The 27205-nt window shown below is 39.9% G+C and overlaps 1 protein-coding gene and 1 long non-coding RNA gene across 6 annotated transcripts in view; one reads left to right on the top strand and one right to left on the bottom strand.

Annotated features, from left to right (window-relative positions):
- Positions 1–16997, top strand: part of LOC134342312 (uncharacterized) — a 33817-nt gene extending 16820 nt beyond the window's left edge. For both annotated transcript variants that reach the window (XR_010016996.1, XR_010016997.1), the window contains exon 3: positions 16779–16997. This is a non-coding gene — a long non-coding RNA (uncharacterized LOC134342312). The remainder of the gene's footprint in view (positions 1–16778) is intronic.
- Positions 11171–27205, bottom strand: part of fam135a (family with sequence similarity 135 member A) — a 122662-nt gene continuing 106627 nt past the window's right edge. For all 4 annotated transcript variants that reach the window (XM_063040282.1, XM_063040284.1, XM_063040283.1 and 1 more), the window contains 6 exons: positions 24128–24219; positions 21243–21340; positions 17020–17171; positions 16149–16259; positions 14950–15063; positions 11171–12907 (listed from right to left, as the gene is read on the bottom strand). In XM_063040282.1, the coding sequence (XP_062896352.1) occupies positions 12702–12907; positions 14950–15063; positions 16149–16259; positions 17020–17171; positions 21243–21340; positions 24128–24219 (773 nt within the window). In that variant the 3' untranslated portion in view covers positions 11171–12701. The remainder of the gene's footprint in view (positions 12908–14949; positions 15064–16148; positions 16260–17019; positions 17172–21242; positions 21341–24127; positions 24220–27205) is intronic.

Raw genomic sequence — 27205 nt, 5'->3', positions numbered from 1 at the left:
TGAGCCCATCAATATCCTCTCCATGTGGCCCACAGAGTGCCTGCCAGTCTGTCACCTCAAAACAACCCTGGAGCGCCTCATAAGCCTCCTCCGACCATTTCCTCACTGTCCTTGAGGTTGCAGGTTTACTCTTCACCAGAGGCACGTAGCAGGGTTTTAGATGCACCAGGTTGTGATCTGACCTTCCCAGTGGGGGGAGGGGAGAGGAGCTGTATGCATCCTTAACGTTAGCGTACATCAAATCCAGAGTCCTCTCCCCTCTGGTTGTGCAGCTCACATACTGTGTGAAGTTGGACAGTGTTCTAGCCATGGTAACGTGGTTGAAGTCACCCGAGATGGTAATGAGGGCAGTCGGGTGCTGGGTTTGTAATCTGGCTATGACGGTGTAAAGGATGTTACGCGCCGACTTCGGGTTGGCAGAGGGAGGGATGTACACAACAACCACAATTGCATGCGAGATTTCCCTTGGCAAATAATATGGCCGGAGTCCAACAGCAAAAAGTTCAATATTCGGGCTACAGACCCGTTCCTTGATCGTAATATGCCCAGGATTGCACCATCTGTTATTTACCAGAACCGCCAGCCCCCCTCCTTTACGCTTACCGCTCTCAGTGCAATTCCAGTCAGCTCGAACGGTCTGGAAGCCCTCTATGGAAATGCTTTGATCGGGTATGTCCTCGTGCAGCCACGTCTCAGTAAAGCACATGACACTGCTCTCCCGAAATGTTCTCTGACTCCTGACAAGCGCCGTCAGTTCGTCGATTTTATTCCCCAGTGGTCTCACATTTCCCATGATGAGAGAGGGGAGACATGGCTTATAACTTCTCTTCTCCATAAGCCTCTGTTGTCTCAACCCGGTCCTCTTCCCTCGCCTTTTTGATCCCCCTCTGCATCCTCTGTGCGTTTTCCTCCAGATTTCAGCCGGGATGTCTGCTGCTCTGTTCGCTAAACCAGCGGGCATGAGCGCCATCAATTGTTCCCTGGAATAAACAATGGGGCCATCCTGCTGCCACGCTAACGAGATGTGTCTGAATGTAACTAATTCCAGCGCTAATAAACCAAGTAAAACTCTCTCTACCAGCATGGTAGAGAGGGTGCAGCTTCAACGTGTTACCGTGTGAAAAAAAATACAACAAATAACTAAGTTAAAAAGTATAAAAGTAAGAAATTACGGAGCAACTGTAACAGGCTGCCTGCACGACCGGCACATAGAAGGTGTACTAGTAGGAATGTTACAATTTCTACCTTTTCAGAGGAAATTGCCAAATGTTCATGGTGAGGTGGGTCAGGAGGGGTGTTCAGATAGGGAGTCACAGACAGACTGGACCCTGCAGAGGACGTGATTGGTAGTGGGATTCCCTTGCAGCTGGCAGAATGGTGAAGGAGTGTGAAGGTCCCATCAGATCTTGTGGGAGGCTAGTGCAGAAATTGCAGGGAGTCTGGCAAAGATATTTAAAACATTCTTAGCCATGGGTGAGCTGGTGGAGGACTGAAAGATAGTTAATGTTATTTTGTTGTTCAAGAAAGGCATGAAGAATAATCAGGAAATCATAGGCCAGTGAGCTTGACATCAGTTGTACATAAATTATTGTAAGATAGTCTAAGGGACAGTATATGTAAGTAATTGGATAGAAAGGGCCTGATAAGGGACAGTCAACATAGCCTTGTGTACGGTAGGTCACTGTCTAAACAAATTTGTAAACTTTTTTCAAGGAGATTACCAAAAGGTTGATGAAGGAAAGGAGGTGGATATTGTCAACATGGACTTCAGCAAGGCTGGTTCAGAAGGTTAAGTCCATTGGCATTAAGGATGAAGTAGTTCATTGGATTCAACATTGGCTTAGTGGAGAAAACAGAGAGAACCACATGATCTATATTAATGATATGAACTATAGTGTGGTTCAGGAAATTTGTGGATGACACCAAGACTGGGGGTATAATGGACAGTGAAAAAGCTGTACTACTACTACTACATCAACTCAGGCCTAGGGGGCCGACTTCGGGCACGATGACGACTCTCCAGTTCTCCCTCTCCCTCATCAGTGTGTTCAGTTCATCTACATTAGCCGTGCCACTGTCTTCTAGGAACGTGTTGACCAAGTCTTGGGAGGGCGCCCAGGGTTCATCCTCCAATGCTTCGGCTCCCATATGATGACTAGGCTGGCAGGTAGCTCGGGGTGGCATAGACAGTGTCCCGCTAGTTGCAGTCTTCTCGCCTCGATTTTAGTGGTGAGCATCGGTAGATCATCACAGAGCTCGACGTTCATGATGTGCTGTTGCCAACTCACGTCAAGAGCCATCCGGAGTATTCGTGTATAGCAACCATCTAGAGACTTTCGCATAGTCTTGGTGAGTGTCCACGTCTCGCATCTGTATGTGAGAATGGACTCTATGACTGCTACGAAGATCCTCTTTTTAAGCCCACTAGTCAGGTTTGACTTTCAGATTTCCTTCATGTCGTTCATAGCCCTCCACGCCAGTGCCTTCCGTATCTTTCTGTCCTTCTCCGAACTCATCACTCTTGACCCCAGGTACTTGTGGTCAAAGACTTTCTTAATGGTATCATTCTTTATGGTCTTGAGAGTACCTTTGTCGCAGTTAAACACCATGTACTCTGTCTTTTTAGCGTTTATGTGAAGTCCAGCTTTATTGCTGTCAAAGCTTGCAACATAGTCTCAACCATCTGGGAAAATAGGCTGAAAAACGGCAGATGGAATTTAAAAATGCAAACACGAGGAAATCTGTAGATGCTGGAATTTCAAGCAACACATGTAAAAGTTGCCCCTTCCAACTTCAAATCTCTTACTAGCTCTTCTTTCAGTTAGTCCTGACGAAGGGTCTCGGCCCGAAACTCCGACTGTACCTCTTCCTAGAGATGCTGCCTGGCCTGCTGCGTTCACCAGCAACTTTTATGTGTGTTGTTAGATGGAATTTAGTGTTGACTTTGGATGGACAAACCAAGGTAGGCTTACAAAGTAAATGGTAGGAATCTGAGGTGTACAGTAGAACAAAAGAGATCTGGGAATACAGATCCATAATTCCTTGAAGTGACTTCACAGGTAGATAGGTAAAGAGAGTTTTTGGCACATTGGCCTTCATAAAGCAGGGCATTAAGTACAGAAGCTGGGATGTTATGTTTAAGTTTTATAAGACATTAATGAAGTCCAGTTTGGAGTATTGTGTGCAGTGTTGGCCCCAGGCCTATAGGAAAAATGTAAATAAGATTGAAATTGAGTGCAGAGAAAATTTGCAAGGATGTTGCTGGGACTGAAGGACCTGAGTTATAAGGAAAAATTGTATAGGTTAGAACTTTCTCCCCGAGAAAGCAAAAGACTGAAGGGAGATTTGATAGAGGTTTACAACATTATGAGGGGTAGATAGGGTAAATGCAAACAGGCTTTTTTCCACTGAGGTTGGATGAGATTACAACTGGAGGTCATAGGTTAAGGGTGAAAGATGAAATGTTTAAGGGGAACATCAGGAGAAACAACTTCACTCAGAGAGTCGTGAGAGTGTGGAATGAGCTGCCATCACAAGTAGTGGAGTGATTTTGATTTCAATGTTCAGGAGAAATATGGATGGGAGGACTATGGTCTGGGTGCATGTCAAGGGGACTAGCCTGTTTAAATAGCTCGGCATGGTCTGGATGGGCTGAAAAGCCTGTTTCGATGCTATAGTTTTCTATGTCCGTGAGGCCAAATTTATGCGTAGTTCTGGTCACCTACTTACAGGAAAGATATCAATAAGCTTGAAAAAGTGCAGAGAAAATTTATAAGAACATTGATTGAATTTGAGGGCCTGAGCTATTAGGAAAGGTTGATTAGGTGAGAATTTACTTGGAGTTCAAAGGAGAAGTTCTTCAGGCTAGGAACAAGTTCTGCCAGGCAGATTAAAGTGATGCTGAATGGGAATTAGTGGATGGGGTGAGAACTAGAGATTTCCTGATGTGATGAGATTTGTAATGAGCCCAAATGGACACTTCCTCCTCTCAAATATTTCCTGAACTATTTCTAGTTTGATTCCTCCTATTCTACAAAATAAAGCAATAGCCAAGGGCACTCTGATGGACCATACGTAGGCTATTTAAAAATAGAAACATAGAAAACCTATGTACATTACAGGCCCTTCAGCCCACAAAGCTGTGCCAAACATGTCCTTACCTTAGGAATTACCTAGGGTTACCCATAGCCCTCTACTTTTCTAAGCTCCATGTACCTATCCAGGAGTCTCTTAAAAGATCCATTGTACCCACCTCCACCACCATTGCCGGCAGCCCAGTCCACGCACTCACCACTCTCTGCATAAAAAAAATTTACCCCTAACATCTCCTCTGTACCTACTTCCAAGCACCTTAGAACTGTGCCTTCTTATGCTAGCCATTTTAGCCCTGGGAAAAAGCCTCTGACTATCCACATGATCAATGTCTCTCATCATCTTAATACACCTCTATCAGGTCACCTCTCATCCTCCGTCGCTGCAAGGAAAAAAGGCCGAGTTCTCATAAGGCATGCTCCCCAATCCAGGCAACATCCTTGTAAATCTCCTCTGCACCCTTTCTATAGATTTCACAACCTTCCTGTAGTGAGGCGACCAGAACTGAGCACAGTACTCCAAGTTTGGTCTGACCAGGGTCCTATATAGTTGCAACATTACCTCTCGGCTCCTAAACTCAATACCACGATTGATGAAGGCCAATGCACCATAGGCCTTCTTAACCACAGAGTCAACCTGTGCAGCAGCTTTGAGTGTCCTGTGGACTGGGAACCCAAGATCCCTCTGATCCTCCATACTGCCAAGAGTCTTACCGTTAAAACTATATTCTGCCATCAAATTTGACCTACCAAAATGAACCACCTCTCACTTATCTGGGTTGAACTCCATCTGCCACTTCTCAGCCCAGTTTTGCATCCTATCAATGTCCCGCTGTAACCTCTGACAGCCCTCCACATTATCCACAACGCCCCCAACCTTTGTGTCATCAGCAAATTTACTATCCCATTCCTCACTTCCTCATCCAGGTCACTTATGAAAATCACAGAGTAGGGGTCCCAGAACAGATCCCTGAGGCACACCACTGGTCACCAAACTCCATGCAGAATATGACCCATCTACAACCACTCTTTGCCTTCAGTGGGCAAGCCAGTTCTGGATCCACAAAGCAAGTTCCCCTTCGATCCCATGCCTCCTTACTTTCTCAATAAGCCTTGTATGGGGCACCTTATCAAATGCCTTTCTGAAATCCATATACATCTACTGCTCTATCTTCATCAATGTGTTAAGTCAAATCCTCAAAATATTCAATCAGGCTCATAAGGCATGACCTGCCTTTGACAAAGCCATGCTGACTATTCCTAATCATATTATGCCTCTCCAAATGTTCATAAATCCTGCCCCTCAGGATCTTCTCCATCAACTTACCAACCACTGAGGTAAGACTCACTGGTCTATAATTTCCTGGGCTATCTCTATTCCCTTTCTTGAATAAGGGAACAACATCTGCAACCCTGCAATCCTCCGGAACCTCTCCCGTTCCCATTGATGATACAAAGATCATCGCCATTGGCTCACAAACTCCTCCTTCACCTCCCACAGTAGCTGGGGTACATCTCATCTGGTCCCGGTGACTTATCCAGCTTGATGCTTTCCAAGAGCTCCAGCACATCCTCTTCCTTAATATCTACATGCTCAAGCCTTTCAGTCCGCTGTAAGTTATCCCTACAATCGCCAAGATCCTTTTCCGTAGTGAATACTGCAGGAAATACTGCTATCTCCTCCGGTTCCAGTGTCACACTTGATTGGTCCTATTCTCTCACACCTTATCCTCTTGCTCTTCACATACTTGTACAATGCCATGGAGTTTTCCTTAATCCTGTCCGCCAAGGCCTTCTCATGGCCCCTTCTGGCTCTTCTAATTTCATTCTTAAGCTCCTTCCTGCTAGCCTTATAATCTTTTAGATCTTTATCCCTAGTTTTTTGAACCTTTCATAAGTTCTTCTTCTTGACTAGATTTACAACAGACTTTGTACACCACGGTTCCTGTACTCTACCATCCTTTCTCTCATTGAAATTTACCTATGCAGAACTCCACGCAAATATCCCCTGAACATTTGCCACATTTCTTCCATACGTTTCCCTGAGAACGTCTGTTTCCAATTTATGCTTCCAAGTTCCTGCCTGATAGCTTCATATTTCCCCTTACTCCAATAAAACGCTTTCCTGACTTGTCTGTTCCTATCCCTCTCCAATGCTATAGTGAAGGAGATAGAATTGTGATCACTATCTCCAAAATGCTCTCCCACTGAGAGACCTGACACCTGACCAGGTTTATTTCCCAATACCAGATCAAGTACAGCCTCTCCTTTTGAAGGAGAACTTGGAGGAAAAGCACTAGCATCTGGTAAGATTTATGGACATGCTGACTTGAAGGTGAAAAAGCACATTTATTTCCTTTAAATAGTAGCAACTTTAAAGTATTGTACGTCCTATTCTTCCTTTTATTGCCTTCCACCCACCATCTCACCACTGCTCAAGAGGTAAAGTTAAATTTGAGATAACACAGAAGTAATCAGTTGAGAAAGAGCTGAGACCAGCTCAATTGTTATCCAAGGTTGTATTTAGAATCCAGAAAGGAAAAAGATTATGGATATAAAAAATAAAAATGGTATACAAACCATTGAAAGTGGTATGACAGGCAAGGTTGAGCTTTTTTAAAGAGGTGGCCAACAGGATTAACGAGGGCAGGGCAGTTGATGTCTTATATTGAGTAAACACGAGGAAATCTGCAGATGCTGCAAATTCAAGCTACACACACACAAAATGCTGGTGAACGCAGCAGGCCCGGCAGCATCTGTAGGAAAAGGTACAGTCAACATTTCGGGTGAAGCAGAGGTTGATAGGTTCTTGGTTAGCCAGGGTGTCAAAGGTTACATGGAGAAAGGAGGAGAATGGGGTTGAGAGGAATAATAAATTAGTGATGATGGAATGATGCAGACTCAGTAGGCTGAATGGCCTAATTTTGCTCCTGTTAGATGGACTTATGCTGTCTATGCAGACTTTAGCAAGGCCTTTAATGAGGTAGGTTAGATCACTTGGGATCCAGGGTGAGCTGGCCAATGGATACAAAATTGGTTTGGTTGTAGGATTCACAATGTGGTGGTGGAGGGTTATTAAAGATTAGACACCTATCACCAGTAGCATGTTGCAGTATGGTCATCAGACTTAATGACCATACTAAGTACATTCTCATCCAAATCAATAATATAGATGCTTGTCCTCAGTATGTTTGTGGATGACAACAAAATTGGTGGTATAGTGGACAATGAAGAAGGCCACTTCAGATTTCAACAGTATCTGGAACAACTGGGAAAATGAGCCATAAATGGCAGAGGGCATTTAACTTGGACAAGTGCAAAGTATTGCATTTTGGGAAGTTAAACCTGGACAGGACATACACAGAGAATGACAGGACCCAGGGCAGTGTTGCTGAACTGAGTGACTTCAGCAGACAATTACATAATCCCATTTAAGTGACAACACTGAGACAGAGTAGGTAGCATTTGGAAAGTTTGCTTTCATCAATCAGTTTTGAGAAGGGTTGAGAGGTTATTATTGTACATGCTGTTATGTGCAGATCTGGTCACCTAACTATAGCAATTAAGCTGGAAAGGGTGTAGACAAGATTGACAAGGATGCTACTGTGACTGGAGAGCGTGAGTTATAAGGAGAGGCTGTTTATTCAGGGTGTTTTATCCCTGGATTGCAGAAGGCTGAGAGGCAAACATTATGAGAGGTATATAAAGTGATGAAGGGCATAGAAAAAGTTACATCATAGACTTTTCCCCAGGTGGAGAGGAGTCTAAAACTAGAGGCCATAATTCCAAGCTGAAAAGGAAAAAATTAAGAGGTGACCTGAGGGTCGAGTTTTTTTTCTCACAGGAGGGTTGAGGGTATGTAGCACGAGCAGCCACAAATATAACAAAATATATTTGAATAGGTACAAACATGTATTTAGAGGCACATGTGCCAAATGCAGGCAAATGGGTTCATACTGGCAACTTGGGTGGAATGGAGAAATTAGGCTGAAGGGCCTATTTCCATTACTTGTAACTCTGACAGGTTAAAATGTAAGAGAAAACAGTAGCATGGAGAATAAAATGCAGCAAGATATATTCAGCCATTAGCTTTACAACTGAAGAAAATGTACTGTATATCCAATTCTGAGGATCACGTTGACACAGTGAAAAGAATGCGGAAGAATGGAGAAGTTGGTGAACATATATTCCCCTACTTCTATCTATTCATCTCCCTTCATCTCTGCATCTTAAAGACAACTTGTGCCCCCCCACACCATTTTCCCTTGAGACTCTCTTTACATAGATGACAAAAAAACTTGCTAAGTGTTTCCAGTAGTTTCCGTTTGAGTGCTTAAAATAATGCAAAACATGGAGGGAATGAACAATTAGGGATCGTCAGCATGGTAGGTCATGTCTAACCAATCATATAGAGATTTTCAAGGAAGTTACCAGGAAAGTTGGTGAAGGCAAGGCAGTGGATATCGTCTACATGGACTTCAGCAAGGCGTTTGACAAGATTCCACATGGGAGGTTGGCCAGGAAGGTTCAGTCATTCGGCATTCAAGATGAGGTAGTAAATGGACATTGACTTTGTGAGAGAAGTCAGAGAGTGGTAGTAGATGGTTGCTTCTCTGACTGGAGGCCTGTGACTAATGGAGTGCTGCAGGGATCGGTGGTGAATCTGTTACTGTTTCTCATCCATATCAACAATCTGGATCAAAATGTGGTTAACTGGATCATCAAATTTGTGATACCACCAAGATTGGGGGTGTAGTGGACAGCAAGGAAGTCTATCAAAGCTTGCAGCATGATCTGGGCCAGCTGTAAAAATGGGCTGAAAAATTGCAGATGGAATTTAAGGTAGACAAGTATGAGGTGTTGCACTTTGGGAGGACCAACCAGGTTTTACACTGTGAGCGGTGGGGCACTGAGAACAGCAGTAGAACAAGGGGATCTGGGAATTCATTGCAAATGTCGTCACAGGTAGATAGGGTCATAAAAAGTGCTTTGTCACATTTGCCATCATAGATCAAAGTATTGAGTACAGGAGTTGGGAAGATATGTCCAAGTTGTATAAGACATTGGTGAGGCCTAATTTCGAGTATTGTGTGCAGTTTTGGTCACCTACCAACAGAAAAGATGTAAATAAGATTGAAAGAGTACTGAAAAAATTTGCAAGGATGTTGCTGGGACTGGAGGACCTGAGTTATAAGGAAACAGTGAATAGGTTAGAACTTTTTTTCCTAGAATGTAGAAGTTAGAGGAGAGATTTGATATAGGTATACAGAATTATGAGGGTTATGGATAGGCTAAATGCAAGCAGGCTTTTTCCAGAGGTTGGGTGAGATTACAACCAGAGGTAATTGCTTAAGGGAGAAAGGTAAAATGTTTAAGGAGAACATGAGGGGGAATATCTTCACTCAAGAGAGTGGTGAGAGTGTGGAATGAGCTGCCAGTTCAAATGGTGGATGTGGCTTCAATTTCAACATTTAAGAGAGGTATGGATAAGTATATGGATGGGAAAGATGTGGAGGCCTATGGTCCAGGTGCAGTTTAATTTATACTAGGCAGTATAAATGGTTCATGAAAAAGAGCCTGTTTCTGTACTGTAGTTTTCAATAAATCTAAGTGTTTTAATGCCTGAAGAATTGACAAGCATTATTTGAGTCTTTTCATAGAGAATGATTACAAATGAACAGATCAGAAACTGCTTTCAATTTGTGTATCATTACAAGGGCAACTGCAATGTTTTTCACATTTTTATTTTAAATATACAAACAGCTCTTGTAACAATTATGGTTGAACTGTCACAAAGCTTGGAAATGTTAAGTTCTATGTTAGGTATTTTGTTTAAAGTCACTTCTTAAGTCAAGATCTATTGGTTGTGATGCGCAAATGGAGTAAACAAGGATAATATTCAAGTTAATCACTGTAAGAATAAGACAATGAAAGATTTTTAAAAATAGGATACCTATACAGTAATATTCAGTTGGAATTTTATTTATCTTCAAGGCAAAGTAGCATATACAGACTTAGATTGGCATTGTTCAAGATTCAAATTAGTACCTTGCATGGAAAATTTCTAAACTGTGTGCGCTTTCAAAAATCATTCAAAATGTTAAAGAAATTATTCTCCAACATGCACGTTTCCAAGATGCCACACTTATTCCTGGTTCCAGCTTGTAGACTGCTAGGCACCATGCCTGCCTTTGTGACGGAAGTTTAAATGAGTGGATGAACTTCAGGAGTACAGCCAAATATTAAGAAAATGTCAGAAGATAACTAAAAACTCCCACAAGCAAATCATAATTCTATGGGAATAATTATTGCTGTGCAGAAATTGGTTGCATTGCTTTTCAACATTACAACAGTTACACTTTAAAAGCCCTTCAATGGTTGTAAAGCACTTTGGGATGTTCTAAGAAGGTGAAAATATCAATATTCAAGCAAACTATTTTCTAATAAAGGAGAAATTTCCTGGGTTACCTGAGATCTGGTAACAATTCTCCAGCAGTTACAAATTTACAGCACAAGAATAGCTGCAACATTCTTCCATCTTTTTTTCTTCTTATTATTTTTCTTCTTAGCATATTATATTCATGTCATGTCTCCAAAGCATGTTTTCTAACTTCCCTCTAAGTGCATCAATACCATTAACTTCAATTGTTCCATTTGAATTTATCAATGGATGTTTCATTTGAATGTAGTATCCCTCACAAGCCAAATCACTATGTACCTTTTTTTAATTTTAGAGATGTCCACCTCTCAAACTTATTTTGGAGATAAATGTCCCAGTCTTACTGGCTTTTATCACAGATATGCCCTGATCCTGTTTTTTATATGAGAACTGGGAACACATTACAGTGATCATTTACACTGAAAGCTTAAGTGGTCACTGGCTCCATTACTTCTGATACAGAAAATATAGAAAATGTGAAGTTGTCAACTTGCACCATAGATGGCATCACTGCTGGTGTAAAGTCACTGATCTCCCTCTTGCAGGAAAATCAGGGAAAAGCTTGTGGATTTTAAAGAAAGCAAAGTTAGATATGGAAATGAAAAATACAAAAGAAAGATATTTAATTTGCACAGTACAGTAATATACATTTTTTTTAATATTTAACTGCTGCTGGTACAATGATCGTTGCTTATGAATTGTAGGTATTTGAAAATAAGACTACAGACAAATGACATGCCTTACTTAAAAGGATGTAGTGTTTCAATAAAAATTCAAAAGAAATTTGTTAAAAGCATGTGTAACAGCACCACATGCCTTTTTACTTGGCATTGTCTCATATATAACCGTAACCAATAATTAATGTTATATTGTTAACCAGGATAATCTAAATAAATTAACTGGAAGTTTTCCCTCAGAAATTAGAGTGAAACGTGTCCAATTGTCACAATTTTAAAAAATGTTAACAATAAATTATTTGACTACTTCGATCTTGTAGCTCTTGCCCTTGCTAAGCTGATGCAATACTGACATATTACAACCAGTAATATCACATGCAGTGCAGCTCTCCAGTCACAGAAGCCACAATAAAATGACTCCTCACTGTCACATATTTTCATATAATTTAAAAATATGATTATTACAAAGGATAACATTTTAGTGAATGTCTATGAATAGATTGACATAAGAATCTTAGCAATCAGGTGGTTCAATAAACTAAAGTTAAAATATAGGCTTTGTACTATTAACCTCACAAAATGTATTTACTCAAATCCTTTGTATATGCTGGGCTCATTGTGTTCAATTTATACTATCATGCGATAAAAATCATTTCAATTCAACATTTATCAGATTGGCATGACAGTGAAAAGTTCGAGTCAATGTACAGAATATTATAAGATTTGAAAATAGTTACTTCAGTTCTAAAAGTTCCATTGCAAAAAAGTCTTTCCACTTCAACAGTAGAAAAGGTACTAATGCTCCACAGGTACGGTTAAAATTTGTAGGAGAATGTTTTCTGTATAAAAATGTATTGCAGACATTTGTGAAATGGTTTAAAACTGGACAGTGATAAAATATACATGGTTATGAATGTCTGAATAAGAATTTTTGGTCCATGCAGCAAGACTGCATGAAATGAAAAACATATCTGTAATTTTCCTAAGTTGAGCAAAGTTAAAAATCTATAAATATATAGCAGCTTTTTACAGGGTTTCCAGTTGCCAAAGTCTGTGTTAACGAATGAAACATACAACAGGCTCCCAATAGATTATATGAGAATGCTTCTTTGGAAGTCATGAATTAAATTAATGTTTTACTTCTAACTTAATCATTGAATAATAACTTTAAAAAATTAGAAAATAAAAATATAAACAGTGCACTCTGATAATTTCAACTATTAACTGATACTTAAAAAGGCAAAATAAAATTTCTGAAAAATACAGAAAAACACAACAGAAATAAGTACATAAGACCAATAAAAATATAAAATTGGTATTGCACAGCACAAACCAACAGGCAAAAACATATTCGGACCTTTTAACTAACCTCAAAAACAATGTAAATTGTTTTTCAATACAAAATTGTACAAATAGTCTTTTTAGGCAGAGACTACGTTCTGTGATCAAATGTGTTTCTTTGAATAAAGAGGTAAAAGTTTATGGCACACGTTCTTACTGAAAGTATTTAAGGCCCGCAACCAGAAAAAACTTCTCTAAAAAGATTTCTGAATCAAGAACAGCAATGTGAGCTGCTCGTCCTATTAACGAGTTAGCTGTGTTTGGTAATGCATGGATGACATCATATCGGACCAAATTACATTCCTTATTTTCCAAAACTGGTGAAAGAAGATTTTGGATCATCTCAGCGTATACTGGTCCTATAAAATAAAGAGATCAGGAATAAATACTAAGCACAAAAATGCCATGTTGCAGTGAAATAAAACTTTGATTAGATTGCATTTGATCTATAATGCATCATTGTGGTTGTACCATTACAGGAAGGATGTGAAAGCTTTGAAAAGGGTAGAGAAGAGGTTTACCAGAACGATCCCTGGATCAGAGGGCATGTGAACTCTGGTAACTTTCTTCAGAGTGCTGAGGTTGAAGGGATGCCTGAGTGAAATTTATTAAATTATGAGAGGCATAGATAGGGTAGACAGTCAGAATCATTTTCCCAGAATATAAATGTCAAGTACTTAAATTACAAGCATTTAATGTGAGAGGATGGAAAGTATTTATTTTATTTTATTTACAGAGCAGAATAGGTCTTTCCAACCCTTTAAGCTTCACCACCCAGAAATCCCCGACTTCCCTGATTTAACCCTGACCTAATCATGGGACAATTTACAATGACCAATTACCCTACTCAGTATATCTTTGGACTGTGGGAGAAAATAAGAGGACTCAGACAAAATCCATGTGTCCATGGGGAGGACGTATAGAATCCTTACCGAGGATGCCAGGATCGAACTCTAAACTTCGACACCCCAAGCAGTAACGATATCGTGGAAGCCATTACACACTATGGCACCCACAGGGACCTGTACGTGCCTGGAATTTTACATAGAGTAGCACAGTAGTGCCTGGTGTGGGCTGCTGGAAGAGTGGTGCAAGCAGAAACAAATAGTTTCCACAATGAGGCTGATTTCTACAAATGAATATTTCAGGAATTGATGGATTTGGATCATGTATAGGCAGAAGGTAATTGGTTTAATTCAGCACTGTGTTTGGTGCAGACTTTGTGGGCTGAAGGGCCTATTCCTGTGCTGTAATATTTTATGTTCTAAACATTTAAAAATCCTTAATGGTGTACTATACAATGTCTAATTCTACTGCACATAGTATACACATATAAACTGATCATGTACAAACTGAGACCAAGCCATTGATTTTGGGCTTCAGGAAGGGGAAGTCAAGAGAAAACACACTCATCCTTGTTGAGGGACCAGCAGTGGAAAAGGTGAGCAGCTTTAAGTTCTTGGATGTCAGCATCTCAGAAGATCTATCCAGCGCATTGATGCAATTACAAAGAAGGTAGACCAACGACTCTACTTCGTTAGATTTTTTTTTAGGAGATTTGATATGTCACCAAAGATTCTTATGAATTATATTATGGAAAGTATTCTGACCAGTGTACCACAGCCTAGTAAAGAGGCTGTAATGCTTAGAATTGCAAGATACTGCAGAGGGTTGTAGAATCAGCAACTTCGTCACTGACACAACCCTCCCACCTCCACCGAGGATATCTTCAAGAGGTGGCATGCATCACTAAGGACCCTCACCATCTGGAGCATGTCCTCTTCTTGTTACTACCGTCAGGGGAGGTAGAGGAGCCTGAAGACCCAAACTCAATGATTCAGAAACAGCTTTTCCTCTGCTATCAGATTTCTGAACAGTCCATGTATCTCATTATTCCTTTGTTTTGCACTATTTATTTGTTGTAATTTATAGTAATTTTGCGTCTGCACTGTACTGCTGTTACAAAATAATAAACTTCATCTAATACAAGACATTAATAAAAAATCTGATTCTGACAACTTTGCACACCCTGCCCCAACAAGGTATACTCTGTTTTATACACAATGAATTCTTCTTTCACTTTTCTTATAAAAACAAAAAGGAAAGTAAAATCCAAGGTATGGATTTTTTTTTAGCCAGAGGGTGGTGAATTTGTGGAATTCATTGTTACAGATGGCTGTGGAAACCAAGTCAATGGGTATATGGGGAAAAGGCAGAAGAATGGGGTTGAGAGGGATAATAACTTAGCCATGATGGAATGGTAGAGAAAACTCAATGGGCCGAATGGCCTAATTCTGCTCCTATGTCTTTTGGTCTAAGAGGATGGGGATCCTCAAAACAAGTTTATTTATCTTCAGTAAATGCCTATTAGTAGTGACAATTGTCAGATATTAATTCTTACCTGACTGTTTATCCTTTAAAGCAGTTTTGCACATCTCAATTCGAGCAGAATGGTAAGGGACATAACGATCTTGTAGTGAGCCAACTAATACCACATTTTTGAAGTAATGGAGACCTTGAATATTGAAGTTAAGACTGTCATTAGAACAAGAACTTCCACTGTACTCTGTTTAGCACAAAACCATGCCAGCAAATAACATTTTTGTCAGTTCAAATTAGTCTAATTAAGTCAGTAGAAGCTAAAAACAGAAATGAACATCACATTAATTGCAAAGTAAACACATACAAGTGCCATAACTTTAATGCTAGAGATGATTTTATACTGATTTCCAATGGAAACAAGCAATTCTTCTCACTCAAACGCATAACTAGAAAAGTGCACACACTCTGGGCTGTGCTGTTTTGATGAAGGGTCACAGATCTGAAACAATAATTCCTTCTCTTTCTAGGAATACTGCCTGACCTGCTGAGGGGTTCCAGCATTTTCTGTTTTTATTTCAAATTTCCAGCATCTCCATTTTAAGGAATTTTTGTTAAGATAGTAAAATGGACATTTGGAATAGTTCCAGGTGATGTCAGATTAAAGTTCATTGAATCATAAAGAAGGTAATACTCAAATCTTTGCAGATCAGAACACAAAATTGTGGGGAGACAGTCAAATACATGAAAGATAAAAATAAAATTCAGAATTGACTTATATGAAACTCAATCATGAACATTTCCTTCAGAATTTTCAGAAAAACATAATTTCATATATTAAAAATGTACAAAAAAGCAGTGAAGAGATGAATTTATTTTTAGGAAGCATTTTTTTAATAATCCATTAGTGAATAATTTTGCTATTCTGCATTTTATTTATATTCAATTGACATGTGTTCAATTTGGTAAATTGGGAAATTAGGAAATTGGTTTAGTGTTGTCATATGCACTGACTGAAAACTTTTGCCATCCAAATAGATCAGTATATTGAGGTAGTACAAGGGAAAAAAACAGTAACAAAATTTTTGTGATAACATGAGACATTAGTATTTTAAAATTCTTTTACTGAAGATAAATGTGACATAAATTTTAGACACTCCCTACTTTGTAGGTAATGGGATCAAGTGCAAACAAAATCACTTTATTGTTCAAAAGCTCTTGCATTCCATCAAGTTATGCAGACAATAAACAAGTGAAAATAACCATTACTGCAACACTTACCAGTTTTCTTACTGAGTTTGTACAGAAAAGTTTGACGAGGATCAGAATGATCTCTACAAGTCAGCTGCAGTAGGGACCCAGATTTCTTCCACTTCTGCATAAACCAGAGTCCTGGTTATGAAAATAATGCAACAGGACATTAAAAGACAATTAATGCAAAAGAAGGTACATAAATAAATTCCAAAAAGACATAATCAGGATTTCAAACTGATTGAGTATCCACCGATTTTTAAAAGTATGTTCCTTTTTTACGAAAATCATATAAAATGAAACTAACATGGTAAGTACAGCATGCTTTGAAGGAAAATTGCATCTAAACTTCACAAAATTCTGTACTAGTGTTTCACTGTGTCATTTGTAGTCGACTGGGAACAAACTGATGAAGTTTGATCGATTTGTTTAGTCAACAATTCTATTTGTTGCATCATGAACATATAGGGACATTACTTACACAAGTTTGAAGTGATACACAAATTCCTATTAATGTTTATTAATGGACAGCAAAATAGAGGGCTAGAGTGCATCAACATTTCAGACAATGACCAGAAATTAATCTTAATGGTACAGTATTTATGTTTACCCTGGACACAAAGAATTTACTAATATTTATTCTATCTTACTTAAAAATAGAAGAGAAGTGCCAGAAGATGTCTGCAGTTGCTGGATTTGGAAGACATAAATCTATCATACATTTACATTCCAGTTTGATGAAGCAATCCCATCCATGATATGAACCTGCCACATTTGCTTTCTGTTAATGTGTTATCCCACAGATGGGGTACATATTAGAAACATTTACCATAAATAAAATAAAATTTTAGGAAATTTGGTTATTCTGAAGTTATCACACAACCACAGTCTGTTTGCTTACCTGTATTGACAAGTGCGCTGCTGTTGTACAAGGTCCCAAGATGAGGTCCAGACAAAGAAAGGAACGTGTGCAATTTGTTTAAGTAAAATTTAAATCTTTGTCTAGTAAGTACTGATCGAATTATTAAATTACCTAAAGAGTGTCCTATAAAGCTGTGAGAATGGGAAGGAGAGGAAGAGAAAAGCAAATAGATGACTGGAAGTTAAACAAAATATTTCAAAACATAATTGTTCTATGATTAAAAAAGTATGCACTTTTCTCAATTGCATGAATACCAATGAATCACCAACACCTTTCAGAAAAAGAATGTTAATACTCGGTTTACAATTTTTCATGTCCTACCAATTGGATCTACGTATTATTCCTTTATAAGCTAGAATCACATAAGTTTACACTTTTAAAAACTTGCAGAAGGAAACTAAGAAGGTCATTAGGAAGGAAAAGATGAATTATGAAAGGAAGCTGGCGACGAATATCAAAGAAGATACTAAAAGCTTTTTCAAGTATATAAAGGGTAAAAGAGAGTTGAGGGTAGATATAGGACCAAATAGAAAATGACACTGGAGATATTGTAATGAGAGATGCAGAGATGGCAGAGGAACTGGATACGTATTTTGCATCAGTCTTCACAGTGGAATACACCTGTAGTATACAGAACATTCAACAGTGTCAGGGAATTGAAGTATGTGCAGTGAAAATTACGACTGAGAAGGTGCTCAGCAAGCTGAATGGTCTAAGGATGGATAAATCTCCTGGACCTGATGGGTTCTGAGGGAAGTAGCTGGAGAGATTGCAGAGGCATTAACAATGATCTTTCAAGAATTAATAGATTCTGGCATTGTACCGGATGACTGGAAAATTGCAAATGTTACTCCGCTATTTAAGAAGGGTCGGAGGCAGCAGAAAGGAAACTATAGACCTGTTAGCCTGACATCAGTGGTTGGGAAGTTGTTGGAATCGATTGTTAGGGATGAGATTATGAAGTACCTGGAGGCGCATGACAAGATAGGCCAAAGCCAGCATGGTTTCCTGAAAGGAAAATCCTGCCTGACTAACCTACTGCAATTCTTTGAGGAAATTACAAGCAGGATAGACAAAGGAGATGCAGTAAACATGGTCTACTTGGATTTTCAGAAGGCCTTTGACAAGGTGCCACACATGAGGCTGCTTAGCAAGATAAGAGCCCATGGAATTATAGGGAAGTTGCTAGCATGGGTGGAGCATTGCCTGATCGGGTGAAAACAAAGAATAAAAGGATCCTATTCTGACTGGCTGCCAGTTACCAGTGGAGTTCCACAGGGCTCGGTGTTGGGACCACTGCTTTTTACGATGTATGCCAATGATTTGGACTATGTGATTAATGGATTTGTGGCTAAATTTGCCGGTGATACAAAGATAGATGGAGGAGAGTGTAATGTTGAGGAAACAGAGAGACTTAGGTAGTTTAGGGGAATGGACAAAGAAGTGGCAAATGAAATACAATGTTGAAAAGTGTATGGTCATGCACTTTGGTGGAAGAAATAAATGGGCACACCATTATTTAGATGGGGAGAGAATTCAAAAAGCAGAGATGCAAAGGGACTAGGAAGTCTTTGTGCAGGATACCGTAAACATTAACTTCCAGGTTGAGTCGGTGGTGCAGAAGGCAAAAACAATGTTGGCATTCATTTCTAGAGGTACAGAATATAAGAGCAGAGATGTGATGTTGAGATTCTATAAAGCACTCGTGAGACCACACTTGGAGTATTGTATGCAGTTTTGGGCTCCTCATTTTAGAAAGGATATATTGACTTTAGAGAGGGTTCAGAGAAGGTTCACGAGAATGATTCCAGGAATGAAAGGGTTATCCTATGAAGAACATCTGGCAGCTCTTGGGGTGTATTTCCCGGAGTTCAGGAGAATGAGGTGGTGATCTCATTGAAACATTCTGAGTGTTAAAGGGCCTGAACAGATTAGATATGGCAAAGTTATTTCCCATGGTAGGGGAGTCTAGGACAAGCGGGCATGATTTCTGGATTGAAGGATCTCCATTTAGAACAGAGGTGTGGAGAAATTACTTAAGGCAGAAGGCAGTAAATCTGTAGAATTTGTTGCTATGAATGGCTGTGAAGGCCAAGTCATTGGGTGCATTTAAGGCAGAGATAGGTTCTTGATTAACCAGGGCATCAAAGGGTATGGGGAGAAAGCAGGGGAGTGAGGATGACTGGAAGAGTTGGATCAGCCCATGATTGAATGACAGAGTAGACTCAATGGGCTGAATGGCCTACTTCTGTTCCTATATCTTATGGTCTTTAAACCCATGCCCTTTACATCTTGATTCCCCAATCCTGAGAAAGATAGAATGCATTCATCCTATCTATGTACATCATAATTTCATACCATTGTGAACATCCTTGTAATTTTTTTCTGCATTCTTTCTAGTTTAATAACATCTTTCCTATAGCAGGTTAACCAGAAATGAGCACAATACTCTAAGTGTTTCCTCACTAACGTCTTGTACAATTACAACGTAAATTCTCAACTTCTAAGCTCAATGCGCTAACTATTGAAAGCCAGGTGCCAAAAGCCTTGTTCAACTGCCTACTATTTACGACTCCATTTTGATAAAACCATATACCTGAACATCAACTTCCTCAGTTCTATGACACTCCGTTTGGCCTTACAGTTTACCGTGCAAGTTGCACCTTCATTTGGCTGTCTAATATGAAACACGGCACTTATCTGAATTAAATTTCACGGCCAACTTATCCTGCTGATTGTTAATAACTTTCTTCAGTACTTACAATACCACTTATTTTAGTGTTATCTACGTACTTACTCACCACGTCTTGTACATTCTCATCCAAATCATTGCCATAGACGGCTCTGGAGGCCAAGTCTAAGCAGAGGGTGATAAGTTCTTGATTAATAAGGGTGTCAAAGAAAGCAGGAGAATGCGGTTAAGAGGGATAATAAATCGATCATGATGGAATGCTGCAGCAGACATAAAGGGCCAAATAACCTAATTGTGCTCCTATGTCCTAAATCATTGATATGGCTGACAAACAACAGTGGGCCCAGCACTGACCCATGAGGCACACCACTGGCCACAAGCCTCCAGTCTGAGAAACAACCTTCTATCATCACTCTCCTACCATTAAGCTAAATGCATCCAATTGGCTAGATCTCCCTGGATTCCACATGACCTAACTTTCCTGAGTATTCTACCATACGTTTCATAAGGCGTTATCAAACGCCTTATTGAATTTCATATACGTTTCACCTACCATGCTGCCCTTATCAATCCTTTTGGTCATTTCTTTGGAAAACTCAATCAAATTTGTAGGACATGAGCTCTTATGTGCAAAACTACGTTGACGACTCCTAATCAACCTCTGGCATGCTAATCCTTCAGAATCTTCTCCAGTAACTTACGAACCACAGATGTTAGGCTTTCTATGTCTTTTATTCCCAGGCTATTCACTCCAGCTCTTCTTAAATAATGGCAGAACATTCTTCATGCTCCAGTGTTCCAGCACCTCACCCGCAGATAATGATAGTGTACATACCTCAGTCAGGGCTCCCACAACTTCTTCCCTGGCCTCCCACAGAGTTATTTGATATCAGACCCCAGAGATTTGTTTATCTTCATACATCTTAAAAGGTCCAGCACCACCTTACCTAGTTCTCTAGTCTTTGCCTTTCTCCACAGAAAAAAAAAGGAGAAATATTCATTGAGAACCTTACCCATCTCCTGCAGCTCCACATAAAGATGTCTCCTTTGGTCTTTAGGGCCGTTTTCTCACCCTAATTTTTCCATTAATATATATATATATATAAAATCTCCTTGGATTCTCCTTAATCATCTCTGCAAAAGCTATCTCATGCTCCCTTTTGCCCTCCTGATTTTACTCTTGAGTATACCCCAGCATCAGCTTTACATCGCCAAGGATTTACTCGATCCCAGCTGCATGCACTTGAGCCCTGCTGCTACCACTTTTATGGGCAGGGATTTAATAGCCTTGAATTCAAGAAATATTCCCTGTGAAAATGGGAATAGGTAGCACAAAATCTTAATTGTATTAGTATTGATTGAATGGAATCCACAATCTATAATTACATACAAACTTGGATTTCATACAAGTTTAAAATAGCTAAGGCAAAATTATAGGACAAGGAAAAACCAGTAAAATAAATTTTAAAATTAATCCTTAAACATCCCCATGCACCATTTGCTAGCTCACCTGATTTTGGAAACTGTAAGGTTGTAAATCTGAACATATTGTATTATTTCATCCAAAAGTCGATCAGTCATGGAATCAAAGTCTGCAAATGTGTCATTCTATGAAAGGAAAGGTAAATAAAGGAAAATAAACTTTAGTGGCCCAGAATGTTAACGAAGGTGTTGTTCAATAGTATTCTGAATAAAGCTGAAAGGGTCATCATAATCAAGATTTTAATAAAAATCAGCTAAATTGAAAGTCAGAAGTCAAATGGTGTAAAGTCTGTAGACAGGGTTTTGATCCTGAAATGTGGTTAATGGAATGTGTTCTCTGCCAAAATATACAGTAGCAATCTCCCAAAGACATGTCAAATGGTTTTGCTTGACTTTTCCCTCAAGGACAAAAAATGATGATGATGATGACGTCGACTCAGGCCTGAGAGGCCAGCGTCGGGCATTTTCATGCCTTACAAGGTGCGGATTGGAAGGCTGTGTGGGGCGCCACTCCTCGCACAGGCATTTCGTAGTATTTTTCTTTATTTTATGAGGTCGAGTTGCGAGCTCTGCACTCAACCCAGCACGGATGGAAAGCGTACTTGGGAGCAGCCCGACTGGATTTGAACCTGGGAACCTCCGTTCCAGAGTCCTGCGCTGATGTCACTGCGCCACCAGCTGACCAGGGAAAAAAAAGTCTTTCCTTACCCCCAGTATTTTATTTGGCACAGTGAAGTAAATCACTACATAGAGGGAAACCAATGAAAAGAGAGAAACTAACAACAAAAAATTAGTTAAAACAATTATTGCTGTTAGTTTGTCACTTTATGATTACATTTACAGATATTTACAACAATCCTACCCTAACCTATTTCATTCTCCCCATCAAATATCTTGCTCTCCCACTCCTCAAATTCTACCACTCACCTACACTAGAGATTATTTACAGTGGCCAATTAACTTACCAAATGAAATATCTTTGGAATGTGGATGGAAATAGGATAATGTGGAGGAAATCCATGTCCTCACAGAAAAAAATGTGCAAACTTCATGGAGACAGTGCTGGAAGTCAGCTTGAACTAGAATCAATGGAGCTTTGAAGCAGCAGCTCTACCAGCTGATCTATTTTTGCTCAAAAGAATTGCATCTGGGATTTACAGTACAGTGCAAAAGTCTTAGGCACCCTAGATTTTTTAATATGGTTTCAGCTGGTATGACCTCCACATAGCCCTGATCTCAACATCATCGAGGCTGTCTGGGATTACCTAGAGAGACAGAAGCGAGTGAGACGGCTGAAATCTGCAGAAGAACAATGGCAATATTTCCAAGATGCTTGGAACAACCTACCAGTTGATTTTGTGATAAACTGCACAACAGTGTACCTAAGAGAAATGATGCAGTTTTAAAGGCAAAAGGGTAGTCACACTAAATATTGATCTGATTTAGTGTTTTTTTTACTGTTTACTGCTCTTTATAGTATTTTTTGATATTTAGGATCTTTTCATTATTTTTGAAAGTATCTTCGCTCTACAGAATTTTTTTTTACATGTGCCTAAGACTTTTTGCACAGTGTTGTAGAAACCATAATAAAAGGTTTGCACAATGGTACAGCTTGTAGAACCACTGCTTCGCTGTGCCAGAGATCTTGGTTTAATTCTGATATCGTATGCTGCATGTGTGGAGTTTCCACATGGATTTCCTCTTGGTGTTTGTTTCCTCCTACATCCCAGGCTGGTGTTTAATAGGTCACTGTAAATTACCCTAGTGTGTAAGTGAGTGATAGAATCTGGGATGAGTTATGAGAATGTGGGGAGAATAAAAAAGTGAGATTAATGAAGGATTAGCATAAATGGATGGCTGATGATCAGTGTGTACTTGCTGGCCAAAGGATCTGTTTCCTTACTCTATCTCTCTATGACCAGTTCTCAGTATTCTTACTGTATTGCTGACCATACCTTAGCAACATCTCCTTAAAAAATAAGAAACTCAAATTCATTAACCTTTAGGACCACATGGGCTGCATAAATTTTTGCACTGCTGAATGGCCAGAGCAAAATATTTGATCCAATCACCACAGTTAAGTCTATGTTACAGTCTGGAACAGATTTCTATAAGAATCGCTTCCCTAACAAAAGTCATTTTTACATGGAAAGATCACCACTTCCGAACAGAAGAAAAGGTGGACTGCTTTTCATATGACTCATAATACAGCAGAATTCTGATAAACCACTATCCGATGATTTGGAAATTGATAGTTTGGTATCTGGCTCAGCAGGTAATGTTTGCTGTGCTCCCTTCCAATTTACAAAGGCTCTCACCCACTCTGTGGGGCCCCCAACTCTCATGTTCCCTTCCCTCTCCCAGGACCTCCAATTCCTCTACTCCCTTCCAATTCCCTGAGTCTCCCTTTCCCTTACTTTTTCTCCATCCTTTCTGTCCTCAAATAGGTTACATATTTGTTCCTGAGGATTATAATTCAGATCGAAAATGCACATTTCAAACAAGACCAATTGAAAGTTAGAATTGAATGTTTGTCCATGTTCATATCACTGATGTTTCAAATTTCACATTTAGTCAAACGCTGGAAATCTGAAGCAACACACAAAAAGTGCTGGAGAAACTCAAAAGGTTAAGCAGCATCTATGGAGGAAAATTAGCAAGCAAAACCCTTAGGCTTTGAAGGGTCTTTTGTCTCTGAAAGGTCTCAGCTCGAAATGTTGACTGTTCATTTCCATGCTTAGTTGCTAGTTCCTCCAGCATTTTATGTGTTATTCACTAATGGTTGAGCTGATTCAGAAAATCTACTGGATTATAACATTTTAATAAAATATCTCTGATCATCAACATGGAGAATCACCAGTCTATTTTCCTAGTTTTTTTTTTAAGTATATAAAGATCAAGATGTAAGGTTACCTGATTCCTCTCTGACATGAGGAAGTCTATTTGGGTCCCTGGCAATCCAAGTTCGATGTAGGTTTTTACCAAACGTAGGTCAGCGCTATTTCCTGAAGATAGGAAAGGGAAATACGAATACCTTAATTTTAACTACAAAATCTAACCTTTTCTTTGCAAAATATAGCTTGTTGAAGCTTTAAGAAATCTGCAACATATGTTGAACTATATAAACTGATTTTTTTTGTGTTTTTGAAATCATTTATTCCATTTAAACACAAATTACAGGTGAAAGAAGAGATTAATCCAATCAATCATGCAGACTACATTTTCTTCACTCCATGTTGTTCTACCCAATAATCAGTGCCAAATTTCTCTTCATTATTTCAGATGAGACAAATCTGGAAAGTATCAAGGAGCACATTATACAGCTTTGCAATAATTTGCTATAAATTGTTGATCTCCCTCCATTGCCTGGAAGATGCAGGAACCACCAATAAATTTGAAATTAACGAATCTGTTCAAAAAGTAAATATATACGTATGTCCATTTTCAAACTATCAGTTCAACTTTGAAATTGTCAATGAATTTGAACAAGTTGGCCAGTTTTTTTTTACCAATTTGGAGCAACGCATGTTATCATTAAAGTATTTCAATTAAAAAAGATTAATTTGCAGAAGAACAATGATTTCTCAATGGAATAAAAAATACCTTTAATAAATATAGTGCTCATACTTCAACAATGGTTAAAAAAAGAATAATGCATACAGAAAATGCTGGTCTGACAGGAGAAGAATCAGGACTTACTGGCTGAGTATTTAAAGTTTTCTGTTGCAATTACAGATTTTGAGGAGCTAGTGTACTTTGATTTTTACAAAAGGTAGTTACTTTGCTTTCAAATAGAATTTGCACAAGCCTTGTGTTACGAAGTAACTGCTCTGATGGTTAAAAATTACAGCATTTAGACCAATGATGGATTTGAAGAAAAATCGAGGCACGACTATGCAGGCACATGGATGTCAACGAGTTAGACCGGTGGGAAGAGTTTAAAAGAAGATCATTTTTTCTTCAGCGGTTTGACCGAGGCACGACTGCGCAGGCGCGTGGATGTCAGCGAGTTAGACGGGAGAGAAGAGTTTAAAAGGAGATAATTTTCTTCTTCAGTGGTTTGATACACGACTGCGAAGGCATGTGGACGTCACCAAGCTAGACTGGCGGGAAGAGTTTAAAAGATAATGTTTTTGTTCAGCAGTTTGATCGAGGCATGACTGCGCAGTCACATAGATGTCAGCGAGTTAGACCGGCATAAAGACATTAAAAGGAGGATACCTTTATAGAGCGGGCGCCAGAGTAAGAGGGCTTTGGCTGAGGTGATAACGGGTCAAAGTGAGTTAAGTAAGTTATGAAGAATAGGAAGTATGTCTGTGAGCCGACGTTCTGTACTGGGTGTCAGATGTGGGATGTCCGGGAGACTCCCAGCCTCCCGGATGGCCAAAACTACGCCAGGTGCATCAAGCTACATCTCCTTAGGGACCAGGTTAGGGAACTGGAGGTGCAGCTCAATAACCTTCGTCTGGTAAGGGAAAGTAAGGAGGTGATAGAGAGGAGCTATAGGCATATAGTCACACCGGGGCCTCAGGAGATAGATCAGTGGGTAACAGTCAGAAAAGGGACGGGCAAGAATCAGATACTCGAGAGTACCACTGTGGCTGTCCCCCTTAACAATAAGTACTCCTGTTTTAGTACTGTTGGGAGGGACGACCTACCTGGGGCAGCAACAACGGCTGCGCCTCTGGCAGAGTCTGGCCCTGTGGCTCAGAAGGGTAAGGAAAGGAAGAGGATGGCAGCAGTGATAGGGGGCTCTATAGTTAGGGGTCAGACAAGTGATTCTGTGGACGCAGGAAAGAAACATGGATGGTAGTTTGCCTCCCAGGTGCCAGGGTCCGGGATGTTTCTGATCACATCCACGATATCCTAAAGTGGGAAGGAGAACATCCAGAGTTTGTGGTGCATATTGGCACCAACAACATAGGTAGGAAAAGGGTAGAGGTCCTGAAAACAGACGACAGGGAGTGAGGAAGGAAGTTGAGAAGCAGGACCTCAAAGGTAGTAATCTCGGGATTAGTGCCTGTGCCATGTGACAGTGAGTATAGGAATAGAATGAGGTGGAGGATGAATGCATGGCTAAGGGATTGGAGCAAGGGTCAGGGATTCAGATTTCTGGATCATTGGGACCTCTTTTGGGGCAGGTGTGACCTGTACAAAAAGGACGGGTTGTACTTGAATCCGAGAAGGACCAATATCCTGGCAGAGAGGTTGCTAAGGCTATTGGGAAGAGTTTAAACTAGAATTGCTTTGGGGGTGGGGGAACCAAACTGACGAGATGGAGAGAGGGGCGGTTGGCTCAAAAATCAAGAAAGCTTGTAGACAGTGTGAGAGAGAGAGGATAGGCAGGTGATAGAGAAGGGATACGCTCAGACTGATGGTTTGAGGTGTGTCTATTTTAATGCAAGGGATTTCATGAACAAAGCGGATGAGCTTAGAGTGTGGATCAGTACTTGGAGCTATGATGTTGTGGCCATTACAGAGATTTAGATGGCTCAGGGACAGGAAGGGCTACAGAGTGCCAGGCTATAGATGTTTCAGAAAGGACAGGGAGGGAGCCAAAAGAAGTGGGGGTGTGGCACTGTTGATCAGAGATAGTGTCATGGCTGCAGAAAAGGAGGAAGTCATGGAGGGATTGTCTACGGAGTCTCTGTGGGTGGAAGTTAAGACAGAAAGGGGTCAGTAACTCTACTGTGTGTTTTTTATAGACCACCCAATAGCAACAGAGACATCGAGGAGCAGATAGGGAGACAGATTCTGGAAAGATGCAATAATAACAGAGTTGTCGTGGGGGTTGGAGATTTTAATTTCCCCAATATTGATTGGCATCTCCCTAGAGCAAGGGGTTCACTTGGGGTGGAGTTTGTTAGGTGTGTTCAGGAAGGTTTCCTGACACAATATGTATATAAGCCCACAAGAGGAGAGGCTGTGTATGATCTGGTATTGGGAAATGAACCCGGTCAGGTGTCAGGTCTCTCAGTGAGAGAGCATTTT

This window comes from Mobula hypostoma, chromosome 2 (assembly GCF_963921235.1).
Source record: "Mobula hypostoma chromosome 2, sMobHyp1.1, whole genome shotgun sequence".
In the NCBI taxonomy this organism is placed as follows: Eukaryota; Metazoa; Chordata; class Chondrichthyes; order Myliobatiformes; family Myliobatidae; genus Mobula; species Mobula hypostoma.
The sequence above is the reverse complement of the archived record's forward strand: the minus strand, read 5'-3'. Positions and strand labels throughout refer to the sequence as shown.